General features: G+C 36.2%; 1 protein-coding gene across 4 annotated transcripts in view; it reads left to right on the top strand.

Moving 5' to 3' along the window:
- LOC121319851 (USP6 N-terminal-like protein) overlaps nt 1-10,380 on the top strand; it is a 41,822-nt gene extending 31,442 nt beyond the window's left edge. For 3 of the 4 annotated variants that reach the window (XM_041257722.1, XM_041257720.1, XM_041257724.1), the window contains 6 exons: nt 816-936; nt 3,449-3,543; nt 4,014-4,079; nt 4,682-4,781; nt 5,071-5,223; nt 8,443-10,380. In XM_041257722.1, coding sequence (XP_041113656.1) covers nt 816-936; nt 3,449-3,543; nt 4,014-4,079; nt 4,682-4,781; nt 5,071-5,223; nt 8,443-9,884 — 1,977 coding nt within the window. In that variant the 3' untranslated portion in view covers nt 9,885-10,380. The remainder of the gene's footprint in view (nt 1-815; nt 937-3,448; nt 3,544-4,013; nt 4,080-4,681; nt 4,782-5,070; nt 5,224-8,442) is intronic. The other variant, XM_041257723.1, reaches the window with a different exon arrangement.
- Nucleotides 10,381-12,948: the final 2,568 nt, after the last annotated feature.

Raw genomic sequence — 12,948 nt, 5'->3', positions numbered from 1 at the left:
TGTGCTTTAGCAAAATATTCTATAAGTATTGTTGCATGTAGAAATAATGTTAAATAATAATTTTACAGCACAATATGGTCACCCTTAACTCACTTGCAAAATGTATCGTTACCTAGAATTAACTTTTTTGACAACATGTTACAAAGGCACCTTTAAATAACAAGCAATATAGAATAAATGAGGTCTACAAATTTAAATATTTCTTACCCCTGTACCATTTGTTATTTGGTTTCTAAAGCTTGTTTTATTTCTGTTTTTCTTTAATCCTTGAAACATATTTTTAAAAGGTTTGAGCTCAGCATGATTCATAGCAATATTTTCTCTCAAGGTCACTGAAAGAGGCTTCTAGTTTCTTCCCTGTAGCAGCTATTTGCTATCAACTAGTGCATCACTTTTGCAGTTGTCAGCAGGGAAGCACACAGAGGTGTAGATGAGGCTAATTATCAAAATCATCAAATCTGTCTTACGTTTAGTCTGATGTAAAAAGTCCTTGTTGGTAACTGACTGAATAATCTTGTAATGGTCTTTTAATAGGAAACTTATTGCTATGAACCATGCAGAGTTCAAACTTTTTTTTTTTTAAATAAGTTTTTCAAGGATGTGATCAGAAACAAAACAAGAATTAAAAAAAACACAAATGCCATGAATGATAACGGTGAGGGAATGACACTTTATTTATTTTACCTTTTTAAGTAAACCTGTTCAGTGCCTTTTGCAACTGGTTTATCCAGGTTTCACTGTATTTTGAACTGCATGTGAAGGTTTATTTGATATTTATTATTAGAATTAATATTCTCTCCCTGTTTGCAATATAGGAAGTGGGATATTGCCAGGGAATGAGCCAAATCACAGCTTTGCTGCTCATCTATATGAATGAAGAGGATGCCTTCTGGGCCCTTGTGAAACTTCTGTCTGGTCAAAAACATGTAATGCACGGTAAGTGTTTTGAACTTCCACTTCACTTAGTCAACTTGTGAAATTGCAACCAGTGCTGATTTTAGTGCTGTCGTAAAGCTGACACTTAACCTCTAATCGATTTGAGAAAATGGTTCCTTTTAAAATGCTTTGGCATTTGCTTTGGAATGTGAACTTTTTCGCAGTTTGCGGTTGAGATGCAAGTCAAGAAAATGTAATTTGCAAAAAAGTTCTGTCCTTTCAACGTACTCATTTTTAACTGTTTCCCAAATAACATAGTAGAAGGTAAATGTACTGGTATTTCCTGCACTAAAGCAGGAGGTGATTAAGGAGGAGTCGGCTGACTAAGCAGTGTTTTCTATTTGTATTGTTTGATATGTCGCAAGATCGTTTTCACGTCTGCTTTGTGATATTAAAAATGTCTGTGGACAAGGTGAAATAAAAGATGGCACAGGGTTTATATCATTTAGCAATTTGAGAGGTAAAACATGTGACTAGATTCATTGCTTTCATTATGTTTTTGTGTACAACAGCAACAAAACTGGTACATCATCTCTATGAAAGCACAAATGTTCCCTTTCATCTGGTGGCATGACATGAGTAGACAGGTATTTTATAGTTAAAGTGAGTAGAGACAGTTAATGTATTATGTTAAAATATATCCAAACCACTAGAGAAAGCTACTACGCTGTATAGCCTATGTATAAACTCAATCTGTGTGTGAATGACCAGGGCCAGCCTTTACATATGTATGCAAAGCAGACTAGGGCCAGCCTTTTCGAATCACATGACCAATGTGGTTGCATAGCTCAGTAGACGCTCCCATACTCTTGCATGCACGAAGGGTAAATAGAAAGCTGAATGCTCTGCGAGCCAAAACGGCAGTGGATCAATATTGAATGGTAATTTTCTACACTATACAACTTTAATTTATAAAAATGTTGTTATTATTATTATTTTTTTAAATCTAGAGGGTTAACGTTCAGGTTGTTTCTTTTACATGATATATGAGCTGCAGTGCATTTATAATTATGCTTAACTTGTTACAATTACCTTTTCTTCCTGTGTAGTAACTAAGCATTACATATAAAAACTGCAGGATTGTGGCTCTCAATAATGATCAGTAATGCTGGCGACTTGGCATATTCAGCTGCCATTGTTTAATTTGCACTCATCATTATACATAGCTACAGAAGCGTGCATCTTTACATTAAAATGCAGATATTTCTTTAGTTGCTTGCTTTTACATACACACAAAGTACTGTTCTCATCCACAAATATTAAGGTCGTTGATGCACCATGTGAGGGCGAGACCCGCACTGTAATATTTCAATGCCTGTTATTGTGATTATTAGTGTTAATGTTATTCTGCTGGCGATAGAGCCGTGGTTTATTATGTATCATGCATGTTGTTGAGTACAGTGTCTTTACTGGTAATGTTTAGGGACTAGAGAATAATAAAGACAATGCTAATAATAACAAATAAACAACAGAATAGTTTAATGGTCGTGTTTGTAAACAAAGACAGTGATCATGCAGGTTAAACAAATATGTATAAATGAGAAGAAGCATGTGTAATGTATTTAATGCTGTGTCTTTCCTTAGGAGGGAGCAGTCGTACTAGTATTAGGTGGGCAGCTGTGAGCTTGTCTTGTGAATGTCAGTAATGGTAGTCATTTGCAGTCTGAAGTATTTGTTACGAAAATAAAAATTTGTACCTGTCAACACTAGCAAGTTGCTGTTTCCCGTGTTCTTGAGAGAATAATGTCATTGTGGGTGGGGATAAGCTTGGACCGTCACACCATAACATTACGTCTAAATGTTTTTTTAATATCAAAAATATATGTTAATAAGAAACATCTGCTACAAATCAAGGATTACTGTATATCCCGGTAGCTCTGCAAATGTGAACAGGGTTGCCCTGGGCCAGCACAGTAGTGTGAATGGGGTCTAATTGGGTCAAGAGGGTGTTTGTAAAATCATTTTGTTTAGGTAATTGACAATCCCAACAAGGAAACCTCCGGAAACATTTTTATATTTTTAATATTTACAGTTCTGTACGGAAAGCAGTAATTAAATTTCACATGAATGGTCAATAGGGGGCTGTTTGGAAAACAGTAAAGTTGTGGATAGCCTGGATAATCACAAAGGAAAATGATGATCCAGTACAATACAGAAGTTAATTATCTCATACTTTAATCTTTTGTGATGTCATAAGCATCCATTATATCTGATAATGCCATAATCCTCAATGGAATTCGCTTTTATCTCTGACTGTATCCCAATATGCTTTCTATTACCACTAGAATTTATTTATTTTATTTTATTTTCCAAAAGCTGTCAAGTCAAATGACACATGTTTCAAAACTGTTGGATTTTATTTTTCTATAGCACATACTGTATTGTAATAAAATTAAATATAGGAACATTTCATTTTTTAGTACTGTATTTATGAAAAAAAGGGATCTGTCATAATCTTAAATGGCATTTAGATTTTTATGATACCTAACTAAAAAGAAATGTCCAAATTCAGGGTTTTTTGTTCCTGGATTTCCAAAGCTCCTGAGGTTTCAAGAACACCATGACAGGATTTTGAAGAAGATGATGCCTAAACTTAAGCAACACTTGGTAAGAGTCTGAATCATGTGTTTTGCACAGAGACACTGCCACTGAAAAGACTATGTATGTGCTACTTACACCTTAACTAGGTGGTGTGTAAGTTCAGTGTTACAGTGAATGTGTGGTACAGTAAGTGCCATCAAACCAACAAACTTTTATGTAATCTGATTTGCATTTAAGTAAACTGGCAAAGCACAATTTACTAATTCCTGCCTTATCATGGAATACAAAATAAAAATGGAGTTACATTGAAGCTCACAAACCTATTTATATACAAAACAAGATAAAGGAACATCAGGAATCAATAAAATGTTTAATCCCTCTAAGGGCTTGCTTCTTGTAGCCTGCTAGTGTTTGTGTTCTGTAGTTAACATTTTAACCCTATAGATGCCTGTTATCTGCAGTTTTTTGTTGTTGTTTTCTCATAAGTGCAGGGGCAGAAGCAGGTTTTCTGCATTTCACTGTGCTTATTTTCACAGGACAACCAAGAAGTTTTCACCAACCTTTACACCATGAAATGGTTCTTTCAGTGTTTCCTTGATAGAGTAGGTTTTCTGTTTTTTTTTTTTTTTTTTTTTTTTTCTATTTAAAATAAAAAAATGTAACTATGTAGAATCCTGTATGGCGCATCTCAGGGGTTTATTGTAAGTGAGTCAGTACTGGAAATGTGCTAGCAAAATGTACTGTTCAGTCCTTCTTGAATATAGTGGTGGGTGGCTTGGGGAATTCATTTTAATTCTAGTCTGTCTTCCCCACAACAAGGCTAGGTTTGGTTATTACAACTACTTATTTTGCCACATCTCTGAGACCTGTGAGTTCCTCACAGAAAATGGGGAATTAAGCAGAGTGGTTAAGTGACTTCTGTAAAGCGCACACACAAATACTGTATTCACAAAAGTGAGTGTGTGTATGGAATGCATGAATTAAGGCATAGATTTTGTGATATTAAAAATAAAATGTTCTAAACTCTGGTTTTACAATCTTTTTTTAGCAAATGCATTTGGAAATCAAGTGAAAACTGATTGCTGATACTGGATTGTCTTATGAGCAGGATAGCTTTGGTACATATTATACAAAATGTGATTACTGTAACTAAATCATAGAACATTATTGTTGTTGTTGTTTTATCAGGTTTTCTGTCTTACAGACTCCCTTTACTTTAACTCTAAGGATATGGGATATCTACATACTAGAAGGAGAGAAAATCCTTACAGCTATGTCTTACACTATCCTTAAACTCCACAAAAGTAAGATTGTTACCAAATATAAAATGCATTTTAATCAGACCAGTAATAAAATGAAGTAGGGATTTATTTTAATTTAACTATGCTATATATACCAGGTTATCAGGCTCTACTTGTAAAATGTATCTGTAAAGGCAATTGGACTTATTTTGTTAGATACAATACCAGTAATTTGCAACCAATTGTGGTGGTAGACAGTAATTCCTTACCTTTTAAATTTACTTGTTCCTTTGGCAAAAAAAAGGAGAAAAAATACAAGCTTTCATTTCATCGATTGTGTTTTTCTCTTAAGAGCACCTGATGAAGCTGTCAATGGAAGAGCTAGTGGAGTTCCTTCAGGAAACACTGTCCAAAGATTTTTTTTTTGATGATGACTTTGTGATAGATCAGCTTCAGAACTTCATGTCAGAGCTAAAACGGTCAAAGTTAGAACTGCCACCACCAGGTAAGAAATAGCCTTTTTGTGTGTTTGTACTATAGTTCTACTGAGATACTTTTTTATTTATTTTTTTACTTTCAAGTCTGAACAGACACTCCTACATAAAACAGTAACTCTACATGTGTTTTTGCTACTAGATACTGCTGACTCCTGTAGAAAAAGTTATGTTACGAGGCTTGGTAGTCCAGTGTTTAGTGTTACCAGGAGTTTCCCAGCTCTGCCACTGACTCACTGTGTGTGACCCTGAGCAAGTCACTTAAAACTGAGACGTAAAACCGAGGTCCTATTGTAAGTGACTCGGCAGCAGCAGTTGTGATGCATAGTTCACCCTCTAGTCTCGAAGTCGCTTTGGATGCTAAATTACTAATTCATAATGTGGATTGCATTTCATTGTAATCTACTGACAGTTACTGCAACAACTGTATACATTTTAAAATTGACACACAAGGAAGCGCAACTAAATTCAGAAAACATAAGTAGCCGATGGTACTGTCCTTTCTTTCCATGTGGAGCAGATCAATTCTGGATCCAGTCCAGCAAGATTATATCAGATCACTCAGAACTACATTGTTATCTGCCTTTGCAATCAGAGAAAAAAATTAGACCCTCAGTTACAATGTAGGTCAGTGGAAAAATCATGCATGTTTATGCTATAAGCTAGGAAGAGCTAAGCTGGAGATTTATGTAACTCAGTTTGTGGATTCACTTGCAGGCTATGAAACAGCTCTGGTATCTTTTTATCAAGCCTAATCAATTCTGAAACATTGTGTAGGAACGTCAGTCCTGTCCTTCACGGGTGGAAAAATAAATAAATATAAAAAAAAGCAGATGGGGTCCATAAAATAAATAGATTTAATTTGCCAGCTGGTTTCTGAACAAATGCAATTTAGAATTATTCTTCTCAGTTGTACAACTTTGCTAATTTATGCATTCTGAAAGGGTGATGACAAAGTTATCTACAAATAAATCCAGGAAGTATCTTGCCATAACTCCAGTACATGGTACCAGTGTTTGTCCTTATACACAGTTGTATTTTAATTTGCTGAGAGATGCCTAATTAAACACAAATGGTTTTACAGAGCATGGTGTATTAGTTTTCTAGCTTTTTTTGTTTCAAAACAAGATATTTAACAGTCAAATTTCTTAAATATGCTTTTAATTTTAATCTTACTGGACCTCAGTTCTAGGTTACATCTTCAGAGGTTTGACTGATATTTTGTGAAGAATTGTTGTGATCCAATAAAAGATGCAACATCATTATATTTTTTATTGGTAGTCTCTGCTATAGCATACTGTATGTGGAAGTTACTCACATATTGGGGAGTAAACGTTACTGTACTTCTAAGATAAGTAAAGTGGATGGTCCTGCTAGCGTTTTATGGTGAAGAATACAGACAGTTTCCAAACCGTATTCAGTAACACGTTGTTGCATATTCTAATGTCTGTTAAAAAGCCAACATTTAGCTTTAAAGGATGCATATAATGTTGTTGACTGCTATTCTATAAAATGTGTAAATAAGATGTATGAGTCACCTAACACAAGCCCTCATCACCTGCTAAAGTCAAATACCACCTTTTGTTAAATTGCTTTACTCTGTTTTCATTTTCTTCCTTTCCTGATTCATTGCCAGCCTACAAAAGTCTTACTCTGCCTGGAAGTCACACCCCCACGTACAACAACAGCTGGTGGGCAGTAGTTGTATGATTTTACATGTTTGCATCATTCATTTGGCCTATTTGTTGCTGCCAGCTTGGACATTGCACATTTACTATCTAGGCATTCCTTTATTTCACTGCTCTCCCCAAAAATAGCAATAATAAATAGTTCAATATAGGTCGTGAGAGTGATCCTAGGATTACCATAGACAGTGCAGAACTATTCTAGCAACATCGAAAAAAAAGCAGAGCCTGGAACTGCTTTGTTACTGCAGGAGAGTTTTGTATAGTTAGTGTCTGGGTGGATTTCTAGGTGTAATTTCTCTGCACTATGTATTGATGTAAAGTGTGCGCAAATTTTGTTTGAGAGGAACTGCACGCTTGTCACTTTGCAGTATGTCGTGCTCTGACCATGACCTTCAATTGAAATGGCTCACTATCTGCAGAACTAGCCTACATATGTCCACACGATTCCTATTTTGCCTTTGCAACCCAAGCTGTGCCTTTTTTAATGTATACTATTTTTTTTTGTTTGTTTGTGGGAAAACATAAAAGCCCCATTAAAATTAATCATTCCTTTTGAAATCTAAGTTAAAAAAATGTCCTAAACTTTGGTTACAGTACCTCAGCCAGCACCATGCATGCATCACGTATGTCTTAAATGTTGTGCTTGTGACTTTAAACATTCTTAATTTGATTAGTATATCCTGCATCTTGTTTCACTTTTTTTATATATTAAGAATACATGCATACAGTGGTAAAGTGCCCCAGCCCTTGAAATATTTGACCCAGACACCAGAACTGCTCGTTTAGCACTTTTATTAACAAATACAAATAAACAAAACACTGGAACAAAACAAAAGCCTAACTCCCAAGTTGGAGCGCTAACTAAACTTTTTAGGTTCTAAACTCAATTTTAACACAGACCTCTCTACAAACATTTGACCTGCTTTTATGTAGGGTGTGTCCTAATTCTAACCCCATGGCATTCTGGGGGGTGTAGTCCTGCATAAACCCCTGGGCTACACCTTTTCTCCCCTACTCTGCCACATTACATACACACATACATGCACTCACTGTATTGGAGTATAATTAAAATTGTGGATTTCAGTTTGTTTCTTTACCCACTTTTTTTTTTTTTTACCCCACTGTACATTTATCATTTTGTAAATTCGTATCTGTCAATCTGTTTTGGGTTTGATTCAGTTTTTCTGGCAACTGCTGTGTACTTAATACTTAATGTAACCAATAGAAAATTGAATTGTATCAAAAAAAAAAAAAAAAGAATGGTCTAATTTGTGTATCATGAAAATCATTCAAAGTTTTAGTGTATGCTTTCTATGTCAGTGCTGTACTCCAGCTAGGTGTTTATTGCACCATGATGCCATGTTTATAATTTTTTTTTGGTGCGTTTTTTCTCTGCAACGATTGATATTCACTTGCATGAAGAGTATATGTTAATGTTGAGATGTATTTGTATCTGTAAAGTTTTGACATTTTTACCTTTTATTGTTGCTGATGTTTGCGAACCAGGTGTTCATTTTTTTTCTCTATTTATTGTTTTTGTAGGTAAAGAGGATGAAATTCCGAAGAGGCCACTGGGGCAGATGCCACCAGAGCCACAGCCTCTCATCTCAAATCATATTGTCAATGGGCAGAGCAATAGTGCTAAGTCAGAAGTACACTCTCACATGAGAAAAAAGTCCTCTCCAGAGAGAGACAAGGATAAACCTTCCATTATCAGTGGAAGAAAGGACTTGATTGAAAAATCCATAGCTAAGCAACAAAAACCTGATAAACATGAAGGCCGTGCTCGAGGTTCTTCAGAAGCAGAACTTCATAAACAACATGGTGTACCAGCACCTCAAACTTCAGGTCAGTACAGCCCTAGGCAGTTTAACAATGTAGCGGCTAAACATAACTTGAATGCTACTTCAAGCACAAGGAAAGACTTTCCACCCAGATGGAATATACCTTCTGAAATTAAACTTGTGGAAGCAGCTGCAAAGGCTGCCGCTGATGGTAGGAGTATGGCTGCGAACTACAGAATTCCAAGTTCGTCCAGTCGTGATGAAGCACAGATGTTTTTGGTGAGGCCAAAGACTAGAGGTTTGATTATTGATGAAACTAGAAGGGGGTCCAATGCATCGCAGTATGATAATGTTTCTGGAGCTGAACCTGACTTTGAAAACCGTGTCGATGGACTGCTGGAAAGGTCCACTTCACACAGTCCAAAAAATGAGTCAACTTTGTTCAATCCGTCACTGAAATCTGCTAGTCCAACAAAAATGTTGAACAACGTCAGTGTTGGTGGTCAACAGAGATCTCGCTTGCACATAGTACAGTTTGATAGTCCAGACCAAAGGTCCCATGGGAAACCCCCTCCATCTTATTCTGTTCCTCCTGGTTATGGTCACTCTCCAACTCGAGCACAGTACAACTACAGCATTGATGTCAGGCCTGACGACAGACAATATGGTACCATGCTGCCCACTCTTGCAGACCTATCTCCTGAAAAGACACATATGAACGCCTACCCTATTAATAGCTATCAGTTTTCCAGCTCTTCCCAGGCCAATCGTATTATTGTCACCTCTGCTGACAGAAATGCACAGTATGATTCTGTAAATTCCAGCAACTATTTAAGACAGCCTGCAAAGTTAGTTGGTGTGCCAGTGTACCCCCAAGTGGACTATATGCAAGAAAACAGGAAGCGACTGGACCAGGTTTCTGCCTACAGACCGGAGCACCATGGGCGGCAATGGAATCAGGAGGTTGATGCTCGGTACATGGGAAATATGCCAAGGTCACCAAGCTTTCAAAGGGCACAGATGGACCCAGTTCAAGAGTTTAACTATTCTGCTGCATATATAGATGCTTCACTTCGATACAGGACTCCATATCCAGAACCACCGGCTCCAAGTAGACAGCTGCACCAAACCTCTTTGAATACACAACACTACAGATATCCTACAGATGGGCATTCAGCACAAGAATCGGCGCTACTGTGAAGAATCATTGGGTCCCAGTATCGCTGTAAAGCAAAGGCAAAGAGTAATCATAGTGGCTTTATTATGTTTACAAGCAACATACTGGTCTGATAATTACGTGACACAACACAAAGTCATTAATTGTAAGACATTTTAAGTAACTGTAGATGTTTCATAGTAAATTCATAGTTGGGAACAAGTTTATCTAAAATGTGGTTAGAATTGTATTGATGCTTACACTATTTTATAGATTCTGGAGAAGTGTTCTGTGAGACTTGCATTTGTTTTTAAATTAGCATTCACAGTGTTCTTTTCATAAAATGTTTTGTTGTCTTTTTCTTTTGTGTTCTTGGGTGTAAATGTCAAAAAAAATGACGCTGGCTAGATTGAAACTTCTTTATTTATTTAAGTATGAAGCTTTGTGAGATAACTTAGTGCGAAGTAAAAACTGTTAAAAAAATCTAAGAGTGATTTGTACATACAGTACCAGTCAAAAGTTTGAGTACACTTGCTGAAAACTAGTTTTTTTTTCGGTCATATATGTTTCTGTAAATACTTTAAAATGAAAACACATGTTACAATATACAAAACAAAACATAAGGAGTATCAAAGCAATGTTCAAGAAAATTGGAAATTGTCTCTAAATCTTGGATTCCTCAAAATAGCCACCCTTTGCCTTAATAACAGCCTCACAAACACGAGGCATTCGGTTAACGAGTTTCAGCAGGAAATCACCTGACATGTCTTCCCAGCTCTTCTGCACTTGTGGGTAGCTTTGCTTTGACCCCTTTGTCTAATTCGTCCCATACAAATTATATGGGATTGAGGTCTGGAGACTGAGGAGGCCAGGTCATTAGATTGAGTTGTCCTTCACTTTCCTTCTTCGTCACATAGTTCTTGCACAACTTTGAGGTGTGTTTCGGGTCATTATCTTGCTGAAGAACGAAGGACTGCCCAACTAGCCGTAATCTTTATGGAATGGTATGCCTCTGAAGTATGCTATGATAGCCATGCTGGTTGAGCATGCCATGGACTTGGTAAAGATCACCAACTGTGTCACCAGCAAAGCAACCCCAGACCATGACACTGCCTCCTCCGTGCTTGACGTTGGGAACCACACATGCAGAACTCATTTGCTCACCTTCTCTGCATCTTAGATAATTGGTGGTTGGACCCAAATATTTCAAATTTTGACTCATCAGTCCATAAGACCTACTTCCACTCCTCAGACGTCCAGTTTCTGTGTTTTTTGGCCCAGACAAGTCCCCTCTTATTCTGCACTCTTAACAGTGGTTTCTTTGCAGCAATTCTTCCAGTTAGGCCAGCTTCACGCAATCTCCTCTGAACAGTTGCTGTTGAAACATCTGTACTTTTAGTAGCATTTAGCTGAGCTTGTATTTCAGGGACAGTTAATTGCCGGTTTCACAGACTTGACTCGAATGAACTTGTTTTCTGATTCTGAGGTCACCCTTGGCCTGCTTGACCTTGTTCGGTCCTCATGAGTGCCAGTTTCTTCAAATCGTTTGATGGTCTTGGCAACAGCAGCTACAGACACTTGCAAAGTTCTTGCGATTTGTCTTAAAGATTGACCTTAATTTCTTAAAGTAATTACAGACTGTCTATTTTCTTTGCTTAACTGAGCGTATTTTGCCATTTTCTGCTCCCTTACATACAGGAATGACAAACTTGTACCTATGCTACCTATATTTATAGTAATCATGGACCCACACCTGTTAACAATAATTTGTGACAAAAAGTTAATTAGGTAACATGCTAGTTAACTCAGAGAACATCTAAGAAAGACACTTTTATACTTAGGCCAGTGTTCTAACACTGTGTTATACACATTTCAGACTTTAACTGACTTGGGCTTTAGACTGAAATCCCTTTGCTTTGGGTGACCATTTCATTAAAACTGACAAGATTTTAATTTTCATTTTAAAATGTAATTTTTGAATGCAATTCACTTATGATTATCAGCTTATATAAGTACACGTATCATATAATGAAATATTAAGTGTTTATAGACAAGTTTATACAATTAAAAGCATAGATAATCATGAAAAACCTGGTTTCAAGCAGGTGTACTCAAACTTTTGATTGGTATGTATATATTGTGTGTGTTTTTGGTGAGAGGGTATCCTGTTGAGCCATGAACCATATGTGTGGACATGTAATTCACATAAGCATTAAGTTATCTCATCAAACTCATGATGTTGTCTCTTAGAACTCGTTTGACAAACATTAAATTTAGCTCTGTTACATTTAATAAACATTGGGCTCGATTCTCAAAAGCTATTTACTCCGAGTTGTCATTCGCGCAATTTTTATCTGAGGGTGGGGGGGTAACAAAACACTATTCCAATTCTACAACAAAGAAACCGAACTACTGACAAGTTCCTATGTTAAGTCTTAGTTAGTTGTTGTGCTTTTCCTTTTTGAAACCAAAATGTGCTACTGATGATTTGGATTAAATAGTTTTGAGAATTTATTGTGTCTTTTACTTTGCAATGTTCTTTTGTTTTTTATTTTGTTTTTTTAAAGGGTACATTATCTGAAAATATTTTCAACAATTGTATGTGCATTATTGCTGCTGTTTCCTGCTTGTGTAAATTATTTATTGTTTGCTCTTTCTTTAAATTCTGTTTTACTGTAAGGAATATTCAGGCATGTGCAGATATATTTTAATTTCACACATTTTGTTTTCTTGTTGCTTTTGTAAAATTCACACATAGAAACACTAGAGTGCACAATTTGTATGTAACTGAATATATTTTAACTGAGGAATTTTATTTTCAATATCTTTCATCCAAGAGTGGTATGTCTTTTAAATGTATTTTTAGTTATTGAGACAGAACAATCTATGTTTTTTTTTTATTATTTATTTATTTTATATAGCTCAAGCTAATGTCCAATTCTGTTGTCTGACAACTTGGTGCATCACCCACCCAGTATACTTTAGTTTAAACACAGCGATGTTCAGGAAGGGTGCATCTCAGTTGCACGAGTGATAATATGGTACATAGGGGACTTGAGACATTTTCAGTGTTGCCATTTTTATGTAAAGTAAAATGGAAATTAACCC

The sequence above is a fragment of the Polyodon spathula genome, chromosome 8 (assembly GCF_017654505.1).
Source record: "Polyodon spathula isolate WHYD16114869_AA chromosome 8, ASM1765450v1, whole genome shotgun sequence".
Classification (NCBI taxonomy): Eukaryota; Metazoa; Chordata; class Actinopteri; order Acipenseriformes; family Polyodontidae; genus Polyodon; species Polyodon spathula.
The sequence above is the reverse complement of the archived record's forward strand: the minus strand, read 5'-3'. Positions and strand labels throughout refer to the sequence as shown.